Here is a 26052-nt window from a genome sequence, read left to right on the forward strand (position 1 = left end):
GGAAGGAGAATCAAAGTAAAACTTGTATGCTGAGATAAGAACAGTTCAGTAATTGAAAATAAAGTAAAATGCAATAATAATGGTAAATAATAATGATGATAATAAAAGGGGGAAAAACAAGTGATACACAATGCAATTGCTCACCATTCACTGACCAATGCCAGACTTCTCTTCCCAAATCCAGATCGGCCCCATTTCCAGGTAATTCCCTCCAGTTTATATACTGGGTATGGCATTCTATGGTGTGGATAGAACCTAGACTTTCAATACCTTTCCCATGCTCCTCCACATCCCCTCAATCTAGCAAAGACATTTTCTCATGCATCAGCCAAGGCAGCCTGGGGTATAGGGATGAGTTTGTCCCTGTCCCCAAAAGCTGTGCCTATGCAGGTCAGGACAGCATGTGAAACACCAGAGCCCAGCAGCAGATTAAGAGGTTGAAGCATCAGGACGTGTCCCCACTTTGTGCTGAGCATCTCTCTCTGGGGAGGGAAGGCTCTTAGGGCAGATTTCACCTTGTGCTGCGGGGTCAGCAAAAGACTCCCATGCCACTTAAATCCCACTTAAGTACTTTGCACTGGGGTGAAATTAACTCTCTCCACAGAATAAGCCATCAAGAAAAACTGATCTAAAAATCTACGCTGGGCCACAACCGAGCCATGCTTCTATTAGCAGGTAAAAAAATATTTCCCATCCTTAGAGTTAAATGAGCCAATAGTTCAATCACAGAGCGAAAAGCAGCAATAGAGACAGGGATGCTGAGTGCCTCAGGTATTGGGAATCTATGCTAGGAATCACAATAAGGAGGACTCGCCTGTGTTCTCCGTGTTTAGCAGCAGTGCTATTCAACAACCTATTTGCAAATGCCATCTTCCAAAGTCCTTTTCTCCCCCCCTTGTTAAAGTTGCAGCGATAATAGGGCAATTACAGTGCAATAAGCTAAACGCAATCCATTAGTGGCATCACAGCCATTTTTAGATCTTGGGGAAAAAAATCAAAGCTGTTTAAGTTTTCTTATTATGCACATTAAAAGGCAGGCAGCAGGGTCTGATCAAAGACACCACCACCCCTGTGCTCCCCCCACCCACCTCCTGTCCCTGCGTCTTGCCCCCCCTGTTCATTAGTGGTCACAGCTGTGCAGTCGGCCAATTACTTGGGAATAATAAGTACATTTTGCAGTAAATTAAATATTAATTAGTCCTTGGCAGGTTGTTTTGGGGTTTTTTTTCTTCATTTCCCTCTCTCCACCTGAAAACAGTGGCAGGGATGTGACACTGTTATCGCCTGTGCTGGCACGTGGGTGAGTGGGGAAGGCTCTCGTCCTTCCCTGTGCTACTTCTCCTCCAAGCTGGCTTGCAGCAAAGTCTTTCCTGCTCTTCCTAGAGGGATCACTGCTGCTGGACCAGGATTTGCTAACACATCCTCAGCTTGGACAGTACCTTCTTCCAGCCTGGGCATATCCCATCTCTGCCTGGCTTCCCATCCTGCATGCTCCACTTGGGCACTTAGCTTTCCAGGCAGAGCAGCATCCCTGATTGCTTGGGATGTGTATGTGAGGCCTCATCCTGCCCTGCTCCTGCACAGGACCCCAACCCAGACAGTGTTTGTTGTGCCAAGGGATAAGGAAGAAGAGTAGTCCCTGGCCAGGGGTTCAGAGGGTCCACCCGGGACTCTGGGGACAGAATGACCAGTTTGGATTTCTCTAATCCCCTGGAAGTCAGACTGCCTTGAACAAGAGCAGACCTTGGGAAAAAAGCCCTGCAGACACTAGTCAGGTGAAGCCCAAATCAGATCCCAAGCACAGATCTGCTGGGACAAGTGATTCCTGAAAGTGGCCAGGTGAGCTAATTTTGATGTTATCAACATATCAGCATGTATTACAGTTTACAGAATGAAGGCAGTGGAAAGAAAAAGTGGATGAAAAGAGCAGCTGAGCTTTGCATAGGAGGGTGAGAACCTGATGTGGAGGGAAGACTGTCCTTGCTCTGGAGCACCCCAGGAGCATTGCAGAGGCTGGCACAGGAGTCCCTGGGAACCCTCAGCAGTCAGGACAGGAGGGGCAGATGTTCTGGTGGCTCACCTATTCCCTGCTGGCATACTCCAATTGGAGCTGCTGTCCCTGTCACCTGGCCTGTGCCTCCCTAAAGTGCAGCATTACTTTTGCCTGTGGCCAGACAGGAGGCTGGAAACAAGGAGATGGAGTCTTATCATCCGACTCACTACCCATCCTTCCTCCTTGCCACCAAAGTCAGTGTGAGCATTTTGTGCTCCTTTTCCTTACAAATCCATTACCAAGAGTTTCTGGAGCAGAATGAGCTATGCTAGCAAATGAGGAGTAATCTGTGCTTGTTGGCAGATCCCAAGGAAAAAGGTTCCACTTGTTCAGCTCTTGGATTTACACTTTACTAAACAGCTCTGTGGGCTGCCTTGTGATGCACTGTGCACGACTTCGCTCCTTGGTGCTCTTGAGTGCAATTAAGTTGTGGACTTTTTTTAAATGTAGCTTGACAATATGCAGGTTAGGTTTGTATTTTATTTACAGCTTTTACTTGGGGACCAATAAAACCCCAGCTGGCTAATGTGAGAGCTAAAACTTGCATCTCACTCTTTGCCTTGGATATCTTTCCTATGGTAAACTATTTATTTGTGTTTCATCTTGCACAAGCTCCTCTTTCCATGCTGAGAAGCCAAGAGCTCCAGGGGCTCTTTGAAGGCTATTTGCTATAGGATAGCAACTGGAATTCTCTTTAAACATCCGTGCCTGTTTTGTCCTATAACTGGCCTCTTGGTGTCAACACACAGTTCTGTGCGAGTTTCCTGTGCAAAGCTAACATTTGCACGTTCCCCTGGCAATTGTGCTTCCAGATCCCTCTTGTTCAAGCATATCCCATAATTTATTCCTGCAGGAATGAGCAGCAGTTACTCCACGTGCCAAATCACAGGCAGCACCAAGGCCTCTTTAAAAAGGAAGATGTAACTGGGCTGGGAATGACTGCTGTGCTGCTCAGGTAGGAGGAACGTGCTGTGTGACCTATGTGTCCAGTCACAGATTTGGATTGCAATTATGTGGTCCTCCTATCTCTGAGCTCCAGGCTTTCATCACACAATTAATGTGCAACAAACTCTTCTTGCAAAATCCCAGTGCCTTTCACTGTTGGGCCATCAGACATTTCCACCTATGAGCATCCCCCGGACACTGACACAAGCGAAGGGTGAGATGGCACCAGGCTAGTGACACAAATCATGCTAAAAATGCCAAATAGCTGTGTTTACATGCATTCGCAACCCAAGGGTCATGCTCTTGCCATAAAAAGGGAGATGAACTCTGGTGAGATGGGAGTGATGCTCCCAAGGATGCCTCTGGGAGGGAAAGATCAAGAACTGTTGATCATAATGGCACTGGCTGCTAAAACAGTCAAAATAATCAGGAGGTGGGGATGATGCTGAGGGGGCAGATGCAGCTGGGTGATGAGTGCCCATCATTTGCTGCTGTATCTTCCCAGTGGCACCCCAATGTGCCCATTCTCCCTGGGATGTTACAGGGCTTCAGTGCACATACCCCAACATCAAGCCCCTCTTTAAACCCCGGCAGTGGTTGCTGTTACATGGATTGAAAAGGCCAGCACAAGCTCTGTGAAGACACAGAAGGGAAAATATTTTCTTTCCAGTGTTATTTTTCACTCCTTCTCTTTCCCTTTCTGCCATCTCATGACTCTCTAAATTCATGGGAGCTCTTCCTCAAGGTGAAATGAAGGCTCTGGGCTGCATTTGGTAGTGCCGACAACAGGGGATGAGGGTCAGGGAGGGTTAAGCACGGAGGGGGCAGTGCAACAAGGCGGCCTGATCTAGTGATTAAACAAAGGGATTCAGCCAACATGTGTAAAATTAAGTGATCAAGAGTTGATTACAGAGTGCATTGATTGTGTACTGATGGATTAAACAGAGTCGTGCTCGGGATGCGATTTTCCGAGCTGGGCACGAAAAGCACAGGCAATTGACGTGTTGGCCAGAAGGACCCGCTTCTCCCAATCCCTGGCTTTTATACATTCTCCGGATAAATCTGCAGAGAGGCCCGTGGAATTATAATCGATTATCCATTTCTCAAAGTCACTTAAGGGCCCTGAGCTACAAGCTAAAGTGCTGGTGCTGCGAAGAGGCATTGGGTATGCGCCGGCATGTGCAGGTGCTGGCGCGAGGGGAAAATGTGGCAATGACCCTGTGTGCTGCAAGCTGATGAATCTATTTTCTTGTAGGAAATAGTTTTGACAGTTCAATATCTGTGTTTTTGATATGTGCCCCACACATCCCCAAACAAGGAGAGGAGAGGAGAGGAGAGGAGAGGAGAGGAGCTGGAATGTGGCAGAGAGGGAGTGGGTGGGAGGTAGGGAAAGACTCTATCACATCACCCCTTCAAATTATAGGTGTATCAGTATATCAGCAACTCAACAGACTGCCCTCCAAGTCAAGGGCATTGGAGCAGCATGGCTGCTTCCAAATGTCTTCTGCAGGCCAGGATGGGGCTGGAGCCCCTCTTGGGGTACCTTCAAGTGGTGAAGGCAAAGATTCATTTCCAGGCTGATTCTCTCTCTCAGGATGCAGTCAGGTCCTTTGCCAAGAACTCAGAGGAGCAGGCAGGTGGGGCTGAGACAGCTGAGCAGCTGCAGCCTGGTGCAGGATCATCCTGCATGTTTTATAGGGAGCTGGATGTGATGGTGGAATGAGACCAGAGGGAGAAACCCCTGCAGGTCTCCCTTGTCCCCACTGCAGGGCTGTCGCTCCCACTCTCAACTGTAGCTCTGTTTCTGCCACAGGTGAAGCAATCAAGGCCCAAAACAGGCCGCAAATGTGTCCAGACCTCAGACCTCAGCTCTTGTACAGTCTCCCAGCCAGATGTGAGAATGCTTCTATGAAACTCCCACCTTTTCTAGTTCCCACTGCCATTATTTTTTGACATTTAAAGAAGGTGCTTTGCTCCAGGTGTTTCCATCCCAAGAGCTGATGCAGAGCATGGATAGTTAAGGCACACTTTGGCAATGTAGCTACACAGCTCCTTCTCTCCACCCTCTCCCACTGGGCCACCAGAAACTCCAGGTTGGGTAACTCATCCAACCAGTGACAAGAAGTGGCCGTTGTAACAACAAACAGGGCTGGAGGCCAGGCACATTGGTGGATGTTACCCAGCTGCCAGCCCTGGGTACAGAGCCCCGGGCATTCCAGGTGTCTGAGGAGGAGGAGAAGGGATTGTGAAGTGGCAGAATCATTCCCCACACTCTGTCCGGCCATGGCACAGGACTGAGAGAGCCCTGGGGTCTTCTGCCTCGCTGCTATGTGCTGGGAAGTGTGCTGTGTCCCAGTGCCTCATTTTGGAAGTCCCACAGAGGAAGGACTGGCCATGGGCCATGGAATCTGCAGACTGCAGGCATGATCCCAGGATCCCAGGGGTGGTTTGTCCTCAGCCTGGCCAGTCTTGGGTGTCTGTTATAAAAAGACCCTTGGGATGGAGGGCAGCTCAAGGATGGGGGGGAACGAGGTGCTCCAGGAGATCCCCCAGGATGGAAGGCAGAGCTGTAGGATTCCCTCAGCAGCGTTTCTGCTGTGCCATGTTCGCTGAAGTCAGGGACCCTGACTGATGCTGGGGAGACCCAGCTGCTCCCCAGGACTTGTATGTTTGGGAGATGAACTAGTGGGTTGAAGGAGATTCCAGTTTCATTCCAAAAGCAGAAGATGGATGGCAGCAAGAAGATCCAACTCCATGGCTGTGAGCTTTTCCCGACTCCTACTGGCACCCATCAGAGAATCTGGAGCAGAGAAGGGATCACCTCTGTCCTTGGCCCCTGTTGACCTCATTTGGTCAAACTCCAGCCCAGTGAGGGGCGTGGCTGGGCACTGTAGTGCTTCCTTGGGAGAAGCCTGTATGGGCAGGCTGCCCAGCTGTGAGCTGTAAGAGAGGAGGACAGGGAAGGAGGCAGTGCAACGCCTTCCTTCACTTGCTCTCGGTGTTTCTCTATTTTCCTCTTGTGAAACCCAGGGAAGTGTTTCTGCTCAGTTCGGCATCCCCACATGGAGCAGCACCATCAGCCTGTCCCAGTCCTCCTCTTCCTCTCTCCCTTCCAGGTCCCTGTCATGCTCTCCCTTTCCAGCTCTCCCGGCAGCCTGCGTCCCTCTCATCGGGGATTCATTGTCTTGTCAGCCTCTAGTTAGCCAGCATGCGTACGAATCATAAATTACCCCGCCCGGGCCTCTGCTATGCTTCAGCACAGACAAAAAAATTGCACTCCATCACCGTGTCTCCCGGCTTTTAGTGGTATTGATCAATGCTGCTCCCTTCCCGCCCCCCCCCTTTTCATTTTAACCGAGCCGGTTAAGTGCAGTATCTTATTTTGTGCTGGGACAAATGAAAAGAATATTAGCAAGGGCTGAAATATATCTCTTTTTTATCTCTCTGCTACTTTTTTATTGAATCTTTCTGAGTAGGTGGCTTTCCGCAGGATGACAGCCTCATGACAGGCTCCTCATTAGAGCTGAGACAGTAATTGTGATGCATTTCCCTGCGCGGCCTTTTCACTTCTCCCCCCCCTCCTGCCTTCCCTCCTCTCTCCCTTTCCCCTGATTTGTAAAGTGATTGGATGTACAGACTCACTCCGTTTCTTAAATTATTGCCCAGCTCAATCCATCTTCCACTGCCCCACACCGGGCAGCCATGATCTCCACAGATGGAGAGCCAGGGTTGGATCACAAGGGGTTCCTCACCTCTCCTGCTGCCAGGCTGCCACTGGCCATGAGAAACATGCTGCTGGACCCAACGGGACCTGCAACAGCCTCTGAAGAGCCCAGGGTGCTGTTCAAACATGCATTTCTACTGAGTGACCCATGGGACCAACCTCAGCTGGGGTTAACTGCATGGCAGCAGCACTGCACCAGTTTACACCAGTCCTCTCCGGTATCCAGCTTGTCTGGATGCTTGTCTGGACAGGCAGCTAAAAGAATAACTCTTTCTTTGGAGGGAAATCAATATTTTAGCAAGCTTTTCTGCCTCTGATCCCTCACTAGTTTTTACTCTCAGGAGAAGTGGTGTATTTTCTAAGCTGCTTGGCAGCCTGGGCACCTTAGCAGGGGGCAGTGTCAGGGATCAGGCTCTTGGTGGGGGTGCAGCAGTCTGAGTACAGGTCTTCTCTGTGACCCAGTTTGTTCATGGGGTTGCAATGTCTCTGTGTCTCTATGTTTTATACACCCTAAGTGTATAAAACCAGCTGTCACTCATCCCTGTGCCTCTCTTTGCTGGATTCCAGGCAGGACTGGCTCTGTGCTGTGCCAAGCACAATTCAAGTCCAGCTTCTGCTGGTGCTCTGCAGCATCTTTACGCTGTGATGCAGGTGTGATTCCCCAAAAATATTTTCTTACCTGAATAGCCATTTTTTTCGGACCTCTGCCACCTCCCACGGTCTGCTCAAAGCTGAGTGGTTCCTCAGGGGTCTGGGTGTGCTTGCTGCTCTGTGGGGTGTTGGCAGAGTTAAGTCGTGCTGTGGATGCAGTCATGGCCAGACATTGAACCCAGCCACAGCACTCAAACCTGGAGTCACCTCACTGCCTGTCACTGTCTCTGGCACCAGGATCTCCACTGCCCTGTGCAGAGCAACTGCAGCAGCAGCCAGATCCAGGGCACTTCATCCTGAGCAGCAAGTTGAGGTCTGCATCCCCCAGCCAGGCAGGAGCCTGAGGGATGGGAAGGCCCTGATGGAAGGAATGGGAGGTGCCCTGACCTCACCTGCAGGTTTTTGGGTGCCTATACCTTTTAGTACCAATCAGCAGGATCCCAGGCAGTGCCCAGCAGGCAGGATGCCACTCCATGGAGATGGCACTGGGAACACACCAGTAAATTACAGGGAGATGGGAGAGCAATGATCAACATTATTTCTGCTCCCTCACTTTATTACCATATTTTTTTGCCTCTACTGTTATTCTGGAGTGCTCTGCACTAACACATGAACCATTTCTGCCTTGAGCCACTGTTGTCATCTCCCCTCCTTGGCTGCCACTTACTACCAGGGCTCTGTGAGCCTCATCAGTTGTGGCGTGGGCTCACCAGGAGGAGAGTGAGTGTTTTGCTATTTCCAAGCTAATATGGGGCTTTCTTTGAATTATTGTTTTTTGAGCTGGAAGGAAAGGAGGCTTGTCACACAAGATACCTGCTATCAGTACACAAATAACAGCAAGCCCATCATCGAATGGAAAATAATCGCCGCGGAAAGCGAGTTGCAGAGCAGCCGGGAGGGATTATTACAGGCGCTGGCAGTGGCAGTGCTGTCAAGGAGCCTGTGTCAGCACTTCCATTACCACCCACCTGGTTTAGCACAGCCCCCAAAGCAGGGCACGGGGCCACGGGGCCCCAGCGTGGGGTCATTTCTATTCAGAAGAGTTTCAGATCAACTGGCTTTGATTGGGTTTAAATGATGGAGTGTTTAAGAGGGAGAGAGCAGAAATAGGAAGGTGAGATGGAGGGAGGCATCTCAAAGAGGGGGGGTTTGGTACTCAGAGAAGTGGAAAAGAGTTTGAGGTAGGAGAAATCAGGAGGTGGGACTGAAGAGCTGGTCCTCACAGGAGCAAGGTTCAGCTGGTCATAAGGAAGGGGCAGCATGGGGAGCCACAGGTGGCACCGCCTGTGCCACCCACAGCAGCAGCTCCTGGGGAGGCACCTGACTGTGCATCAGTGCAGATGAGCAGTGGAGTTATAGACAATTTACTTCATTCCTTTGGCAGCTTGCTGAGCTCCTGTGCAGAGGGAGCCCTCGTGCCTTGTAAACTTTGCTCACTGAGTGATGGGAGCATTGTTTACCCTGCGCTGCATAGTGGTGAGGGGCTGTACACACCCTGTGCTGTCAGCACTGTTGGTTGGCTGGCTTCCTTGGGTTTTTTACTTATATGCTCTCCAGAACAGTAGTTCACGTTCTGCTTGTGAGGGAAAGTTCTGCCTTCCAAGTGACACACTCCGACCCTGCAGTGCTGTCGGGCACAGGTGCAGGGCAGGAGCAGGGGTGACTCCATGGCTCCATGCCTATTCAATTCACGCTTGTCCCCAGGACCTGAGCCCAGCTCCCAGCCTGGAGCCCAGGTCCCATTACCAGCTGCTTTGCAGTGAATCAGACCTTTCCCAAAGGAATTATCTTGAAACCGTATCAGTGTCACTGAATGAAGGATCCAGCCCTCTGTTCCCAGTGGGATCAGGAGGGTTTGGTCCAGTCCCTACCTGGGCTGGGATCCATTTGCAAATGCTCTCTGAAAGAGCCTGTGGAGAAATTCCTCCACACAGGGGTGCATCTGCGTATTGAGCACTCTGCTTTCAGAGCAGGAAATATTCGGTTTCAACACTTGGAGTTAAACATTTCCGCGGAGCCCAGGAGACCGTGCAAACAGCGGGAGCACCAAAGCTCTGCCTTTTCATCTCTCTGGCACTGCCGAGCGGGGGGTCGGCAGCAAGGGAAGCACGGCAGAGCTGCGGAGGGTAAACACTGGAGCCGAGCCTACCGAGTAACCAGAGAGTGAAGGGGAGAGAGAGGGGCAAAGAAAACAAAAACACAGCTGCCAAAAAACAAAAGCCTGAAAAGAGCCATTCAGTGTCTCCCAGGAGCGGGTTTGGCACAGGGCAGGGAAGGATAAGCAGAGGCGTAGGTCCCTCCTGCTCAGGGATATGGGCCCTTTGTTTTGCCCTGGGCAGATCAATGCCCTCTACTCTGTCCAGAGGGGTAAGCACTTACACCCCAGCATGATCCAGCCACACACATGATGTAGCATCCTTTGTTTGCTCCTGGATATCAGGATGTCCCTGCTCTGGAGAGGAAAGGTGGGATGTATGCATCTTTCTCCACCCTGGCGTTCACAAAGCCTGAGGACTTGCCGTGCCCATCCTCTCCTTCTCCTCACAACCCAGCAACCTACACCATGGAGATGGGTACCACTGCCTGGAGCAAGTCAGCACAGCGTGGGTGTGTGCCAGGCTCCGGGCATGCTGCAGATGTGGATGCTGCTGATTTGGGGAGACACATTCCAGGAGAAGCCTCTGTTGCACTGCAGGCATGCAGCGGGTCCCACAGACCTGGGGAGGCTTGCGTAGGTGTCCTCCTGGCACGGGAGAGGATCCCTCCTCTCTGTCTGTCAGTCGCACTTAGCCCTGCTCCTGTGAAAGCGCAGCTGTCAGCCCCCTGGGCCAGGAGCTGGGGCTGCTTCTGTCCCTGCTTTGCTGTTGTACATCAGGGACTTGGCTGCATGTCCAGGTTCCTGTTCTCCTGCCCCTCTGGAAGCCGTTGCCTCAGTGCAAGCACCAGCCTCCCGCACTCACCAGAGCAAGGGGATCTTCCCAGCTCTCATGGGGATGTGGAGTGACAGCTGTCACATCCTTCCTTGGCACACATTCATCACCCTATCATTGGTGTAGCTGGTGGGTAAGGCCCCTGCTGCTCATTTCTCCTGCTGGTGTGGGCTGGGGTTGGGAGCAGCCATGGAAGACAGCAAGGCTTCTTCCCATGGCCTGAGATCCCTCCTGGTTGCCCCAGCCATTGAAATCCAAAGTCACCTCTGCTTAGGAATATCCACCCCCTGGAAGAGTACCAGAGAACAAGCAGGGCACGAGAGCTTGGGTGTGCAGGAGGTTAAACATCCCACCAGTCTGGTGTACCAGCTGGTCCCCAGCAGGGGACCCTGACTATGCATCCTGACCCAAGGCTGCCAATCCCACTTCTGTGGTCCGGGACAGTCCATCACCTCCTCCAGCAAAGGAACATCTCTGGGCTCCCCATAGAGCAATGACATGGGGATGCTCAACCTCTGTTCCACCCTTTGGTGCTGCTGAGAGCATCCCAGCCCCAGCAGCCACAGCTGTGGATGGTGACGGGGGCTCGTGGGCCCCACAGCGGTGGCCTGGGCCAGGAGTGGGGATGCAGCACAGCAGGGCGGAGGGCAGCCTGTTTACCCATCCATCTGTACACCCCACAGCGGGGATCCAGCAGGATTTCCCGTCCGCTCAAAGGCTGCCTGTTTATTTTGGGAGAGAGACTCAGACAGCTCCATTGTTTTGCTGTGAAGTTGGGGTTATAAATAGCAGGTGGTCGGGGACGCTCCTGGGCTATTTTGGGCCCCCACTAGACAAAAGTGGAAAAGCTCCAAGAGGAAGGTGGAATTACTGAAATGCCGACCTTTCCCGCAAGGGTCAGCAGGAGCTGGGTGTTTGGGTTTGGGTTGGATTCTGGGCATTTTTTAAACATGAGGGAAGGAGGAGAGAGGAAGATGTTCCAAGTTGCATGGGCTGCATGCTGCCAAAAAACCAGTGTGTCTTCCCTGGCAGCAGGGTGGTGGGAATGAGGGCCCGAGGCACCTGGGATCTGCCTGGGAGCCTCTGGGAGTGGTCCAAGTCCAGAGGAGAGATCAGTTGGGTTTTCCTCCTGGCTCTGCAACTGGGAGAGTTCCCAGTGTAAAGGGAAGCTGGGAAGGTAGGGAATGCACCCTAGCACTGGCCTGCCCCAACTTGCCCCTTACACCTCAGTTTCTTCTATCTCCTGTAGCAGTGCTGAAGGAAAAGGCAAGTAATATCCCAGTGGCAGCCCTGCTTCCACCAGGCACGTGCACTTTGTCCTGCTGAAGGGCAAAAATAAGCCAAGGTGACTCTCAAACTTATTTCAGACCCTTTCTCTTGTTAAATGCTCATGCCAGGCAGTTATACAGGGAGAAGCAGGGACCCAGTAGAGCTGCTCACACCAATGTTTCATCCTTTGAGAAGGTCTATTCCTTTAATGGGGGTTCATTTAACTGGGCTCCACCATCATTAGGAACCATAAAATGGCACCTTTTGGCTCCTGATTGGAAGGCCACATTGCACGCAGCCCCCTCGTATCCAGCACCGGCTGCTTTATTGTGCATTACTGCCTCTCACTTGGATTTAACCAATTTGATCCATGTCTAATACATAAATAAATAATCCAGCAGGAGGGTTCACGTTGGATGACAACAGGCAGCTATAAAGCACGTTTCTCCCTGCCAGAGTCATCTGAGCCAGGCTCCGCACGCCCTCTCATGAGCAGAGCTGCTAGTACAGCTGGGAGAGGGGGCCTGGGGACCTGAGGGCTTCCCTCTTTTATGGGAACTTCATTGTTTGCTTTAGAGTTTTATTTTATGTTAAATAGACGCTGTATATTCCTTACAGAGGGGGCAATAAAGTTTCTGAGCTGGAAGAAATTGGCTTCAGATCAGGGAGTGAACCAGGGAGATGTGGCTGGGCAGGGAAGCAGAAGACAGGATTGAGAGGAAGGAGGGTGTGAGGAAATGTGTCGCTTGCAGATCTGCCCCAGAGACTCAACCCAGCTAGGAATTAGGGTACACAGGCAGCCCCAAATCTCACCCAGGGGTGATACAGCCCCATGGGGCCCAGAACTCCAGCAGCTGTGGGGTCTGGAGCTGCTGGTGGTGCAGGGGGGACAAGGGGCCCCAGCCCAGCCCTGGGAAAGGGTGAGCAATCCTCGGTGGGCATCTAGACCTGCTCCCTAGTGCATCCAAAGCCTCACACCAGGTTTTCTTCTGCCTCCCAACATTGTGTGCCCATGGAGACTTACTCTGCCCTTCATAGGGAGGATCATCCTGACCCACCCAACTTCAGGAGTGTCGAGGATGAAGATTGCTCTTTATAGTGAGTTAATAGGAACAGTGAGCAGTGTTGAGTCAGCCATCTGCTCCAAGCTATATCACCTGAACCTCAAATGGGAAGCTGGGTTTGGACAGGGTCTCTTCCAGAAAGTGTCTGTTCCTGCTCTTGCTGTAAGACTGGAGGCCCACAGCCAGGCTTGGGATGCTCTCGTGCCACTGCAGAAGAGAGCCAACCCCTGCCCCAGGGACTGTAGGATGGGGAGAGAATTAGGGCTATACCATGAGAAAATCCCTGAATTTCAGTCCTGTGCTAGGACAGGAACCAAAGAAGAGCACAGATGATGCTGATGGCAGCTGATCTGAGCTAAAGCTTTTTCCCTTCTTTTCCTTCTCACAGGCAAAAAGAAAGCAACTTTGTTTGACAGCCAGGCTCCGATCTGCCCTATCTGCCAGGTCCTTCTTCGCCCTGGGGAGTTGCAGGAGCACATGGAGCAGGAGCTGGAGAAGCTCACGCAGCTGAACATCAGGTAAGCAGCTCCTGAGGGTCCACCAGCATCCCTGGTGACCTCACTGGGGCACGTGCATGGGGCAGAGAAGATGGTGGTACCCACAGCTACAAGATGTGGGGAATCTAGTGCTAGCCAATGGGGCAGAAACATTTCCCTGGAGTTCACTGCAATGGTAAAGGCAGACAGAAATTCCTCCCAGAGGTCACATTCATCCCTTTCCCTGGGGAGGTGTGTGTAGCGAGCAGTTCTCATGTTGCTGACATCCCGTGATGGAGCAACCCCGCAGCACTGGTGCACATTGCTCCTCAGCTGCCTTCAGCTCCCTCCTGCTACCCTCAGTGCAAAAAAGTCACCTATTAAAAAAAAAAAAAATTGCCTTTTAACTGCTGGCAGTTATTTAGGAAATGGCTGCAGCCAAGGGTTGGCAAATCCCTGCCCCTGCCTTAATAAAAGTCAGCAGCCTTGGGAAAGAGCATGTTTATTTCAATTATTAATGAATTCTCTGGTCATTAAAAGGTGAGGAAAGGAATCAAACTGCCTACTAGAAGCAAAGTTACATCAGCAGGTGGTAGGAGAGGAGTGACAGCATGTGTGTCAGTGTGTGTGTGTGTATGTGTGCCAGGGTGATGGGTCCACCTGGCTGTGCACAGTGTGGAGGATGCAGAATCCATCCCTGCTTGGCTTGGATCTTCTTGGATTCAGCGATAGCTCTTGCAGATGGAGGGAGCAGGAGGGAGCTTTAGTTAGAGAAAGAGAGACCTCCCAGACTGAATCTGGGTTGAGATATCCCAAATTCAGCACCTGCAGCCTCAGGCTGAGACCCATGTTCCCCGTGTATTGCACAGGAAGACAGGGAAGGGGGAAGCAGGGAACAGGCAGCCCATTTATCCCCCGCGACACCCAGTCCCCTTGCAAGAGTAATTTATGGTGTAATTTGGGCCACATCCAACTTAATAAAGGGCCACTGCAAATTAGTGAACAGGTTTAAATGAACAGAAGCAATTAGTGCTCGGAGGAGCCCATCAAAGAAGTTGGGCCAATATCAGAGTGAAACTGAAACTGCAAGCCAGGAGCAGAGGCTGGCTGGCGCGAAGTGGTGATGGGAAGGTGGCGTTTAATGGGAAAGGAAAGGAAACCCTAAATCATAAAGCGTGACAAGGGCCATTGTGGGCCAGCTGACAAATGAAAAAGAATGGCATTATTCCTTTAAATAACAGCAGCAGTTAGAGAGGAGACAGCTCTCCCTGGCTTGCCCTCGCTTCCCTGGCCTGCTCCACTCGGCCACGCAGGCGGCGAGGAAGAATCAGAGGTCTTTATTAATTATTAAATAACGACTCCCTCCATAGTGTGATAGATAACATTCAATCTAGGCGATGGATTCAGGCGATGGAGGCCAATCTGTAACACAGCAGCTCCGCATAGGAATGGGCTCTCCCAGTCCCAGAGGAAACTGCTGCAGGCACCAGCAGGCAGGAAGGGCAGGAATCGTGGGCAGGATGAGCGGGGTGTGATGGGGTTAAGTCCCCAGCCCCAGCAGGCAGCTCGCTGTACTGGGTTGCTCGTTTCCCATTCCCCCACCTTTCCTGCCTGGAGAAGCCAGGAGCAAGAACACATGAACAAGAGAAGAGAGAAACTAATAATGATCTCAAATAACCCAATAAACATAAAAATAAAATGTAGGCCTATAAACGCGACGGGCACTGGCAGCCCTGGCCGCTCCCTGCCAATACCGACTTGTTACCGAAATGGCCGAGCAGCTGTTACTTATCAGTATGATGGGGAGAAGCAAACCAGGGGGCTGCTTTCCAAGGGCTTTTTTTTTTTTCCTAATTTAAAGAGGATGCAGCCAATCATGGCTTGTGGTGTTAAGTTTTAATAAACCTTAATGATTTGCAACAAAATCATAGATTTCCTGTGCTTGGGGTTAGGAAGGCAGATCCCCTCCTGCCCACTGAGCTTGCAGCACTGGAGGCTTGGTGGGCACTGGATCAACTCTGGAAAAGGGATTTCTCCAGGAGCTTCCTGGGGCTGAGATACAAGGAAGCTGTAGGCACCACCTGGATGATGCTACCCATGTCCCAGATCACCACAAGCAACTCACCCACTCCAACAAACCCCTTTCCCAGCTGGTGAGAATGGGGTTTGCTATCCCCCAGAGACAGGGACAGCGCTTTTTCCCTCCATGGGCAGTACTGGTGTGACCATCCTGGCCTCAGGATGGGACATCTCAAGGTCAGCGCAGCTCGAGCATCATGCAGCGAGGCAGGAGGAGCCATGCTGGCAACAGGGCAGCACCCACTCATCCCTCAGGAGTGCTGTGCATGTACCTGGGACAAAAAACAGCTGTTGGACCAGTGATGAACATCTCTCAGGAGAATACAACCCTGGCACAGTGTCCAGCTTTCCCTTGGAAAAGCTACCTTCAGTGGGAATGAGGTACCTGGGTTTCTAGCTCTGCTGCTTTCTTGGTGTGTCCAGTCTCCCAAAGCATAGGGAGAGACCTGCTTGTGCTCGCCCCACAGCTCCTCCATGCTGTGTGGGTCCAACCGAGCCTTGTGCACAGCTCCACGCAGCGAAGCAGGGCTCTCTGAATGCAAATTTCATTTCTGAGCCACTGGCGCTGTTTCAAGAGCCGGCAGCCTCCGAGCCCTTTTTGGTGTTACATATGTAACAGCCTCATTGAACTTGACATGTCAAATTCAGGCCATTTGTGCAAAATCTCCCTTTAATAATACCGTTTCATTTCGCTCAAATGAGACTTGAATGCATGTAAAATGGAAAAGGATATTTAAGCGCTAACATTAGGCAGATGTCTTGCCAGAGGCCGATTGAATATATGAGATTTTGAAGTGCTTAACACGTTTTCGGTGCTCCCTCTTAGAATATGTCACCTGGCTTTCTTTTTTCTCCCCCTCTTTCCCTCCCCACCTGCCCCCCCTTTAAGTGAAGGGTATAAATTGAAAGAAAACAAAACTACAAGCCTTGGTTTTATGGGGTTTAACTCTTGCCAGGCAAGACTGTTGGTATTCCTCCTCCAAAGAGAAATTGCCTTGGAGCTCACCTTTGCAGAGCACAGGCTCAAAGCAGCAGAGAGTGGGAGGCAGGTGAGGGGTGGCCCCATGATGCAGGGCAAAAGGGATGCTCTCCTTGCTCTGCTCGTACATTCAGAGAGCAAAAGGTGCCCATCTGAGCAGCTAAGTGCCACCCAAGGTAAAAATAAGAAATAATAACAGTGACCCTTTGTATGTGTCTATGCCCTGTGCCTGAGCCAGGCTATTTGACACAGAATACATGAATATTCCTGGTTTGTGTGCATGAAGCTGATCTGGATGTGAGTCTCCTATCCTCACTCAATATATATTCACTTGTTTTACACCTCACCTGTGTTAAAGGCAAAACACACTGAAATGTGAGACTCTTTCTGGAGCTGTCACTGGCCCCAGCTCCAAGCTTCAGCTGCTGCTCTGGCTGCAGCTGCATTTCCCCAGCCTAGACCTACCTAGGGAGTGCAGGTGGGCACAGCATTCTGGAGCAGCACCCAGGAGTGTCTCTCAGGACACACACACACATCCCCGTGTGCATTGCTGTGTGTCACCCTGCAGGTAAATACAGTGAGCAGAGGTGGCAGTGGGCAGCAGCACCCTTAATCCCTGCCTGCTTTCCCCAGAGAGTGACCACAGAGCACTGCTGATGGAGGGGAGGCTGGATGGAGAAGGGCAGGTTTGGGGCTCTGGTTTGGGTTTGGAGTGGGAGGAAAAACAAATTTGAGGACAGAAGTAAAGGAGGAAGTAAAAGCTGTAGAGCTAGCCTCAGCTGATGCTCCACAATGATTCTTTCTAGAGTTTGGGGAAGAGACATTTATTGGCCATTTAAAAAACCTTAGGAAGTCCCATTACAAATATTATGGTTGCTGAGTTCAGCAGTTTGAAGGTTGGGAATGTGCCTTTGGATGCAGTGGTTTTAATAGCATAACAATCTGTTCTTGAATATGCAATGCTCCTTTAAAAAAAGAATATTTGACAGGGGGTGTTTTTATTTCTCCATGTGACAGCTGACAGATTCTCCCCTGCATTAGCAGCAGCAAGCCTCTGCTTCATAGCTGGGATTTCACCTCCCCAAAATGGATAAAGAGTATCAATATAGTTGGGGAGTGATCCAAAGGGTGGAGCAGTGGGGGTGATGATGTTCTCAAAGTGCCCCATGGCTGTGCAAACTCTCCCCTCATTCACTTTTCTTTCTTTTTTCCTTTGCAATCAGCACTTATTCTGAGCATGTTTGTATTACAAAGCTCATGCCCACCTGTTGGCTGCTCCCAGCCCAGGCCAGCAGCTCTCATTGCTCCTTGCCATTCTGCTGGGGGCGTGGGGACACATCCCTGCACATCCAGCATCTCAGGAGCTACTGATTTCCCCTAATGACCTTTCTGTGTGTCCAGGAATAATTTCTCTTCTGCTTCTGTGATTACGAAGCATTTCCCGGAGCACAGAGGGCACCGGGGTCTCGCACCTTGGTGCAGATGGAAAGTGCTGCAGGCTGTTTTCTGTGACCTCCAAGATGCTGTCACAAAGAACCAAATAGTGTCAGGCAAAGGAGGGCAGAGTAAGATGTAGTGGGAATGCCTGTGTCAAAGACGGTGAAGTGCCCAGATGGGGGATTTAGCTTGACTTTTGGAGCCAGCTTTGATTCGTGTCAGAGGAAAAGAGCCAACCACAGGACTATGGTGCTCCAGCTCCTGTAGCAGCATTCAGTGCATCTCTGCCCAGGCTTAAATTCTTCCTTTGGGTTCCATCTGAAGCCTCCTCTCCCTTGTTTGCACATATGCTCTTTTTCTCTCGCTGTTCTTAATCCTCTCTTCTTTTGCAGCCGGGGTAGAAGCAGAAAGTGCTTCCTCAGTTCCTGGCACTGCGCAGAGCATCCTCACCCTGCTGTGAGGAGCTTCAGCTCCAGGTTTCTTTATGTAGAGAGGCACAGCAGTAGCTCTTCTCAGGGGACAGAGGCAGCTCTGGGTCCAGTGGGATAAGAAATAAGGAGGAAAATGGCAAGATAGCTGAAACACAAAGGCTGTGGGGCTTTGGGAGATAAACTGGTCCCAAGGCAAGTTGACTGTTCTTGAGAGATGTCTCCAGACCTATGGAAATGCATCCTGCTTTTCACATCTTTCACAGGTTGCTTTCCAGTGTTTCATGGTCTTTCTGATTAAATTCATTCCGTGCTAGCCCCTCAGAGTCTGCACTGGAGACTCCTGCTAATGGACAAGCTGGCAAACACATGACATCATCCCTGTGGTCCCTGTGTGCCCACATGACAGGGGCTTGGTCTGTTGCTCCTGGTCTCAATAAGGACCCAGAGCAGGTTATGAGATATGGCTCACAGCCCTCTTCTGATCAGAGAACCCTCTGTTTAAATACAGCTGCTCCTTTCCTGCACTGCCCCAGAGCACTGTTTGTTTCATTTCTGTAGGACCTGCCAAGCACTGTGCTGTCCCAAAGGACCTTTGGAGGACCTTCCCAGGGCCAGCGTGGGCGGCTGCTGGGGAAGGGTGAGTGGCCGTGCTGCCAGGCCCAGCAGGATAAATAGGGTGTGTAAAACCCGAATTAGCTCTGTTGCCATGTGTCACAGCAGGGTCATGGCTCTCGCCTCAGGTCTCCTTGATTTATGCCTGCGGACTTTAACTGGATCACCAGGTACTTCCCCAGACTTCTTGTGCAGCAAATGCTGCAGGTCCCCCAGCCTCTCAATGAGAGAGGTTAGAAATGGTTTTGAGTGAAGGGTTTTTTCCAATGCTCTGTTGGAATACATGATTCCCTTCCTTGCGTGCAGTAGACACCTGCGGGCTCTCCAGAGAGAGGAAGGAGCCCTGACCAACAAGTGAGATTGCAAGCAGGCACTGCAACCTCCTGCTCCTCAATTTATCCATCTCTTTCTTCTTTCTTTTTCCCTCTTCTTTTTCTACCTTCTTCTTTTCTTTTCTTCTCTTTCTCCCCCTCTTCTTCCCCCTCCCTCCATCTCTCCCCACCCCCCAGTATCAAGGCGACATCTCCAAGCCAAGTACTTTTAATTTCGCCCGTGGCCCTTGCTGACACGGTGGATATGCACAGCAAGTTAAATTCCCGCCTGATCAATAAAGCAGAAGCAGTGTGTCCGACTGGTCGATATTTTTTTATCTGTCTTCAGCCCAGTCCTGCTGATGACAGCCCCCTGTGCTTCAGCAAAGGCACTCAAGGGCATCGGGCTTTGGCAACACAGCTCTTTTTTTTATTTAAATTTTTTTAAAAACCCAGATGCCTACAAAAAAAAAAAAAGTTCACGGAGTTTGGCCTTTGCTTAATAACGTTTTATGATTTATCTTAATTTTTAATTGAAAAAAATTTGCGAATTAATTGATTTCTGGGACTTGCCAATTAACATTGTAATTGGGTGCATGATAAATTTCAAGGGAGCATCATTTTTCTCCCTCTCCCCCTTGTCACCGAGAAGGGGAACTGCGAGGGCAGCTGCTTCCTATCCGATATACGAGCCCCGCTCTTTCCCGAGGTGCTGATGCCCTCCTCCCCCCTTGCTACTGTATCTTAAAGAAGGAACAAGAAAGCTAATAAAGTCGTGTTATTAGAGTCTCGCCAGAGGTGACCCCTCAAGGCATAAATCCAGGCCGGGGAGACGCTGGGGACAGGCACTATTAAGTGCCTGAGCGTGCTTTGCAGGTGGGACTGGGTACCTCTCCTGCAGCACCCTCTCCCTGGCTGTGCCCTCCCAGTGCTCCCAGGGGCTTTCCCAAAGGGCTCTGCTATCCCCCAAGGTGTTCAATCAAGCAGTTGATTGCGTGTGGTGTCTCCTGAGTGCTCCTGGGTGTGAGTCCTCCATGATAGCCCTGCAGCCGATGTTCACCAGCAAAACCAGGCTGCAGGGACAGGCTGGCGTTTGGGAGCTGCCCTAGGGACACAGAACAGGTTTTCACATCCTGTTCTGCCCTGATTCCCTCAGGGAGAGAGTCCTGCCCCACAGCAGCAGTGGGGCATCCCATGCCACCACAGCAGAGGTGTTCAGCACAGAGCCTCAGTCAGGAACATGTACATCTCCAGCTGGGTGGTATCACTTGAAGCTCTCTCCAGCAGTTTGACTCTTGTCCAACTTAAATTAAACTTTCCTGAATTGTCAGCTTCTTGGTGAACCCCGAGCAGGACCAGGACCACCTGCCACCACAAGGCAGCTAACAGGGTCACATCCCTGTGTGGGTTGTGGAGAAGTGGGTGAGGTGGCTGCTACCAGAATGAGGAGTGAGGACACAGTGTGGGGTTGGGGCAGTGAGAACAAGCTGCCCTGGGGCACTGAGACAGAGAGTGAAACTACCAAGTAAATTGAAGCGTGCTTTGTGTCTCTGGTGCTTCTCCCACCCACTCGACATGGTGGTATGGATCACCACGCCACAGTCACCTCAGGTGTCCCATGCATCCTCTAAAACCCAGTGAGCTTGGATGGGGCTCCACTGTGCCATCCTGGTGCTCCTGCTGCACCCCAGTCTGGGCAGGGAGTGAAGGATGCCAGACCAGGTGAAGGGTCCCAGGTTCCCTGGCAAAGCCACAGCTCTTCCCACCAGGCAGGACATCAGAAAGGCCAGGAGCAGTCCAGCTCCAGGTCTGCTAGTGTTGATGGCAGGGAAACATGCAGGAATGGAGAGAAATTTATGAGGAGAGGAGTCTGTTTATTATCTAGCCAATGTGGTGCTGCTGATACCATGGATTTATCCTCTTTCATTCCTCCTCTGATTTGTGTCCCTGCCCCTCACTGTGGTAGATTAATCATGGACAGAAAGGGAAGAGAGACCCTCCAGCTTCCTCTTGTGCATTTAGAGGGTGGCAATGACAGCAGCTTGGACCCTTCACCCACGGCTTTTCCTGCAGAGAGAGCACAAGCCAGGCAGCTGCCTGCCCTGCTTAGGGATGCCCCGTTCCTCTCCTCCATGGCAGACCCCAGGGAAGGCAGAGGCTGCTGTCCATAATCTGTAGGTGAGAAGCACTTCGCATGAGTCAGAGCTTCCAGGGTAGCACAGCAAGTGTGGGTCATGTTTTCCCTTGCTCATGCAGCGCCCTAAAAGGGCTATGAACGCTCCTTAAATTGCCTTCAGACCTGTGGTACCTGCAGTCCATTCCCTGACTCCAGGATATGGATTTGAAGGCTGAGGTTTGGAACTCTGGAGGGCAAAGCCTTCCTCTGCTGCTGACTCTCAGGGCAGCAGGAGGCCTGGTGTGTGGAATAGGTGTGTGGAAACCCAAGGTGAGAAATAAATCTCCGGTCAGTTATTTGCCCTGGAGCAATGCATGTCTTCTGCAGAGCCTCTTCTGAACTGCCACATGAGCTGGGAATAATTAAACAGTCATTATAGCCATGGTAGCAGAGAGCCCCCCAAATCAATCTAATGTATGACCTTTCCCTCCGATTTTCCTTTTTATTTTTCCAGCCACCTCCTTTTCAAATAGTGGGAGAGAAATTAAACTACCCCCCAGCCAGGTCTCCTGTTTGGCCCTGTACACATGGACCATCACATCCTCACCCAGAAATCTGTTATCCACTCTGAGTGGGGACATGGGGTACCAGAGGTTGATAAAGGAAAATCCAGCAGGGCAGAAAGAGTTGGGGATGTGAGTAGGACAGAGCAAATAGGGGATTGCAGCGTGGTCAGGTCATGCCACAGTGTTTTATGATTCTGCTGCATTTCATCTCTTTGGGAGAGGTGGGTGACTGCCCTGGGGGTCAGATTTGTCACAACTGACTGTGTTGGTCACTGAGGTCTCACAAATACTGACAGGAGGAGCATGTGGGAAGCACGTCTGGCACTGTAGGAGCAGAATATTTCTAGCTCTGACTGCAGCCTCTTCGGCAATTTTTTACCATCACTCAGCCCCTTTTCCTATCATAGGATGCAAGTGCCACTGGGGGAGCCACAGCAGGGTGAAAATCCCAGTGTGCTTTCTGTGATGGCACAGATCTCACCTGGCCATGCTGAGGGCTGTCACCTGCAGCTAGGTATAAAATCAAACTCCCATTTCCTTATTTAAGCATCAAGTGACACTTCCACTTATTTAAACTGGCATTCACAAAAATCCAATTCCCTCTCTACCCAGCGACTGCTCCATTACAGCTGGAGTTGCCATCCACGGCTCTGCCAGAGGCTTTCTCTGCTGCTGGGGCTCCTATCCTAAGGCTGCATGTTCAAGCCGTGAGTTCTACAGCTAAAAATAAAATGTTGCAATTGTTTTTTGGTTTGGGTTTTTTGGGTTTTTTTTGGTTGGTTGGTTTTTGGGGTTTTTTATGAAATATATCATTGGCTGCAGCCTTTAGAAATCTTTTGGTTTTGCAGGATCTCGTGGGAGCTGCACAGGCTGATGCCTGTCAAACAGGGGGCTGCTGAGAAGGGGTTCTGTGGAAGAGTGGCAGAGCTGGAAGACTCCAGCTGCATGGCAGCAGCTCTCTTACCTGTTCCTTACTGGTTCAATGTCCTTCAGGGATAAGCAGGAACAACTGCAGCTGCCCCAGCTCAGGGAACTTAAACATTCAGCTAATGACCGGATTTTTCCCTGTGTAGCAGCTTCTACTTATGGGGATGATAAGGGACCATTCCTTGCGTGTGCCTTTTTATTTCCCATGGCAAGCACACCCCAAAATCCAGGACCATAACAAAGGAAATAGGCTTGGAAGTCATTGTGTGTAACAGCAACCATGGCAGGGGTAGAGGAAACCCCAGGGTTGTGGATAAGGAGGGCACACACTTGGCTTGCTGAGCTGCCCTTTGGGAAATCATGACAGAAGCATTGGGCCTGAACAGCCCCTTGAAGCTCACTCAGGGACATGCCAGGGAATTCCCAGTTGCACCTGGGGATGCTCCTAACTAAATGTGTGCCTAGCATTAAAGGACATCTGCATGTCTCTGGTGTAGCCTGAGTTCTGAGTTCATTGTGAAGAGCCTTGCTGAGAGGAAAGGCTCCCCTTGAAGCTGACGGTCCCCAATGTAAAGGAGCAGTGTCCTGGACATGTGGGGATCTGGCTGTGCTGCAGCACTGGGCAGAGCCCTCTGGCAGCACCAGGACAGGGGCCTTATTTTGTCCCCATGGGGACATCCAAACACACGACGTGCATGAATGCACTGACAGAACTGGTGTCTCAGCCCCAAGAAAGGGAGCCAGTGAGGAACCAGCCCTGTATCACTTGGAAGTGCAGTCTTCAGGAGAGAGAGAGAAGGAGGTTACCAAAATCGTTGGTTCTTCCCAGGGTGTTCCTTGCTCTTCTTTGGTACTTTGGGGGGGTTGGCTAAAAGGTAAAGAAGTTGTTTTGCTGTAATGAACTAGATAAACAATTCCCCAAATAGATTAAAACTAACTGTAACTTAGAAAAGCGGGTAGTAATTATATTTTATTAGCTAGCAAAACACCATTTTTTTATTTCGTAAGATAATTCTGTGTAAATCACCTTAATTAGAAGTGTCAGATGAGCCCGTGAATATCGTACTTAGTAACTAATTTCCTATGTACAGGTTATAATTTAAAACACATGGATCACTCGCTGAGTGGAAATATGCTAGCCATGAAATAATGTGGGGAGTGTTGGGGTTATTACTATGTAAATGTGTAATCATTTCAGACCACTGCAGCCTGGCTGGGTGATTAAAGAGAATCCCAAGGTCTCCAAAGATTGTGCTGTCTGCAAGGGCCTAGAGCAAAAAAACTTTAAAAGGCACCGAAAAGTGTTTGAACTTTAAAGGTCTTGATTTCCCTTTTACCATTTTTAATTTGTCTGCGGTGTTTATGGAGGGGAAGGTTTCTCTTTGCTGACAGCCTTTGGATCCTGAGCTAGCTGCCAGCATTCTTAAGAGATGCAGGGGGCTGCAGCCCTTGTAATTCAGGGGGCTCTTTAGTGGGATTGGGAAAAGCACGCTTAAATTGCAAGGTCTGGGTGCTCAGATGACCTGGGCTTATGCCTATTCCTAACCCATCTCTGGATATTAAAAAAAAAACAAATTTCAAACTCTTATTAGTGATAGAGTAGAACTACATTGCAAGAAAGGGGGTGAGTATTAATAATCCTCCAGATGAAGAATAAAATAAAGTCTGCCAAGTTATCTAAACCAGTCCCCTTCCTTATCGGTCCCAACAGCAGAAGCTTGATCTTTTGGCTGACCAGAGAGACTCTCATTCTGAAAACTTCAGTTTCCTGGCCCTAACACCATTTCTAGGAGGAATTAATTATATTCTTCCTCTTTCCCTTGAAAACGAATAATTTTAAACACCTTTAACAAGAAAAGGCAGGAAACGGGTTTGTTTTTTTAACAAGGCATTTGGATTATAAAAGGAAAAAAAAAGTTGTTTCACACTTCATGTGACTGAGAAATTCAGAGTAGTGAATTTCTGGAGGTTGAGAGGGGATGGAAATATTTCCCATCGTGCTTGTTCTTGCACAGGTTTGAGGTGGTGCCAGGGCTGTGTCTCAGTGGGCAGCAGGAACTAATTCTACTCTGTGACACCTCCTGAGGGTAGAGAGCAGAGCTGGGGACAGGACACAGGGGGCATCCTGTACCCTTGGTGAGCATCCTGCAGCGCATTCCTTCAGGGAAGTGGGGCTCTGAGAGAGGTGATGCCCCAGCCCATCCATTCGTGGTCCCCAGGAATCACAGCTGGGAGCAGAGCTGCGGCATTGGGAGTGACCTGATGGCAGTGGATAACTGCGTGTTTCCACCATTTCAGGGCAGGGGGCAAAAGGCAGTGGCACTGGGAGAGGAGGGGGGCCATAGCCCCAGGAGAAAACACCTTCCTCCATCCCTGCTCATTTCATAACACCCAGCCATCTGCCAAATCAAGGCAGATTAAAGCCAGCCAAATTCAATTTTTCCCTGCTGGCACTGCAGCTCGGCATCTGGGGCTAAAGTGTCCCCGACAAAGCGAACATGACAGGCGCATTGCTTTTTTGTCACATCTAGTACCGTGTTGATCTTCTAAAAGTCTCATAAAAATTTATTGATGTCTCCCATATTGCTGTGATTGAGAAGAAAGGAGTGCGGGTGTGCGGAGCCGGGTGCGCGCGCGCGGGCGAGCGTGTGTGCGTGTGTATATTAATGTTTCTGAAGTAGATCTGATTTGATATGTCTTGTTCTATTGTCAGCATCTGTTTAGCGAGGCTTTTTAATACTTTCTGGCTGCCGATCACTCATCCTTAGCCTGGGATGCAGGCTTGCATACAAATTTTGTTATTAAACACAATTCCATTCCCCCCCCTTTCCCCAGCCCCCGCCTCCCCCACCCACCCATCCATCATCTCCCCCGGGCTATGGGGAGCTGGGAGCCAGCCACCCCACCAGCGTGTGCTTACAAGCACAGGCACTGGGCTTGGCAACATATTTCAAGAGCCTTTTGCCTGCTGCAGGTGCTTTGCATTGACAAATCGAATCATGGGGAAATAATTTATTTCCTAATGCTGTTTGCAGCATGTTAGCAGGAGAATTTACATGAGAGAGATTACTTTAATAACCAAAAAATTACAGTGCAGGCCTCCCCGCCATGTCGGCTTTGATATGTAATTGTTTCAAGTTTAACCTGTCTGGAGGGGGGAAGGTGTTATTAAATCTATAGCATCTCCCGCTGGCGAGGGCAGGCGAGGAGGAGCACCGGGTAGGGACCTCCTTCCCTGCTAAATGGAGAACAAGCTGAATTAACAAATCACTCCAGCCTCCAGCAGAGCTGCTTCTTCCCCAGTGTGCCTGGAGCTGAGGAAATCTTTTTTCCCTTGCTCTTATACCGATTCAATCTCCTTCTCTTTCCTATTCTCCTTTTTTTCGTTGTGCCTGACCCTTCACAGGGTTCACCACCTCTGCTACCCTCTCCCTGGCTTGCTTCCCTATGCCCCTGCAGTCTTGCTCTCTGCTTTTTCCCAG

The 26052-nt window shown here is 50.5% G+C and overlaps 1 protein-coding gene across 5 annotated transcripts in view; it reads left to right on the forward strand.

The window, feature by feature from the left end:
- Nucleotides 1–26052, forward strand: part of RNF220 (ring finger protein 220) — a 219506-nt gene that overhangs the window by 123963 nt on the left and 69491 nt on the right. For all 5 annotated transcript variants that reach the window (XM_041482942.1, XM_041482944.1, XM_041482941.1 and 2 more), the window contains one exon: nucleotides 13025–13154. In XM_041482942.1, the coding sequence (XP_041338876.1) occupies nucleotides 13025–13154 (130 nt within the window). The remainder of the gene's footprint in view (nucleotides 1–13024; nucleotides 13155–26052) is intronic.

This window comes from Pyrgilauda ruficollis, unplaced genomic scaffold, assembly GCF_017590135.1.
Source record: "Pyrgilauda ruficollis isolate IOZ18807 unplaced genomic scaffold, ASM1759013v1 scaffold6, whole genome shotgun sequence".
NCBI classification, from domain to species: Eukaryota; Metazoa; Chordata; class Aves; order Passeriformes; family Passeridae; genus Pyrgilauda; species Pyrgilauda ruficollis.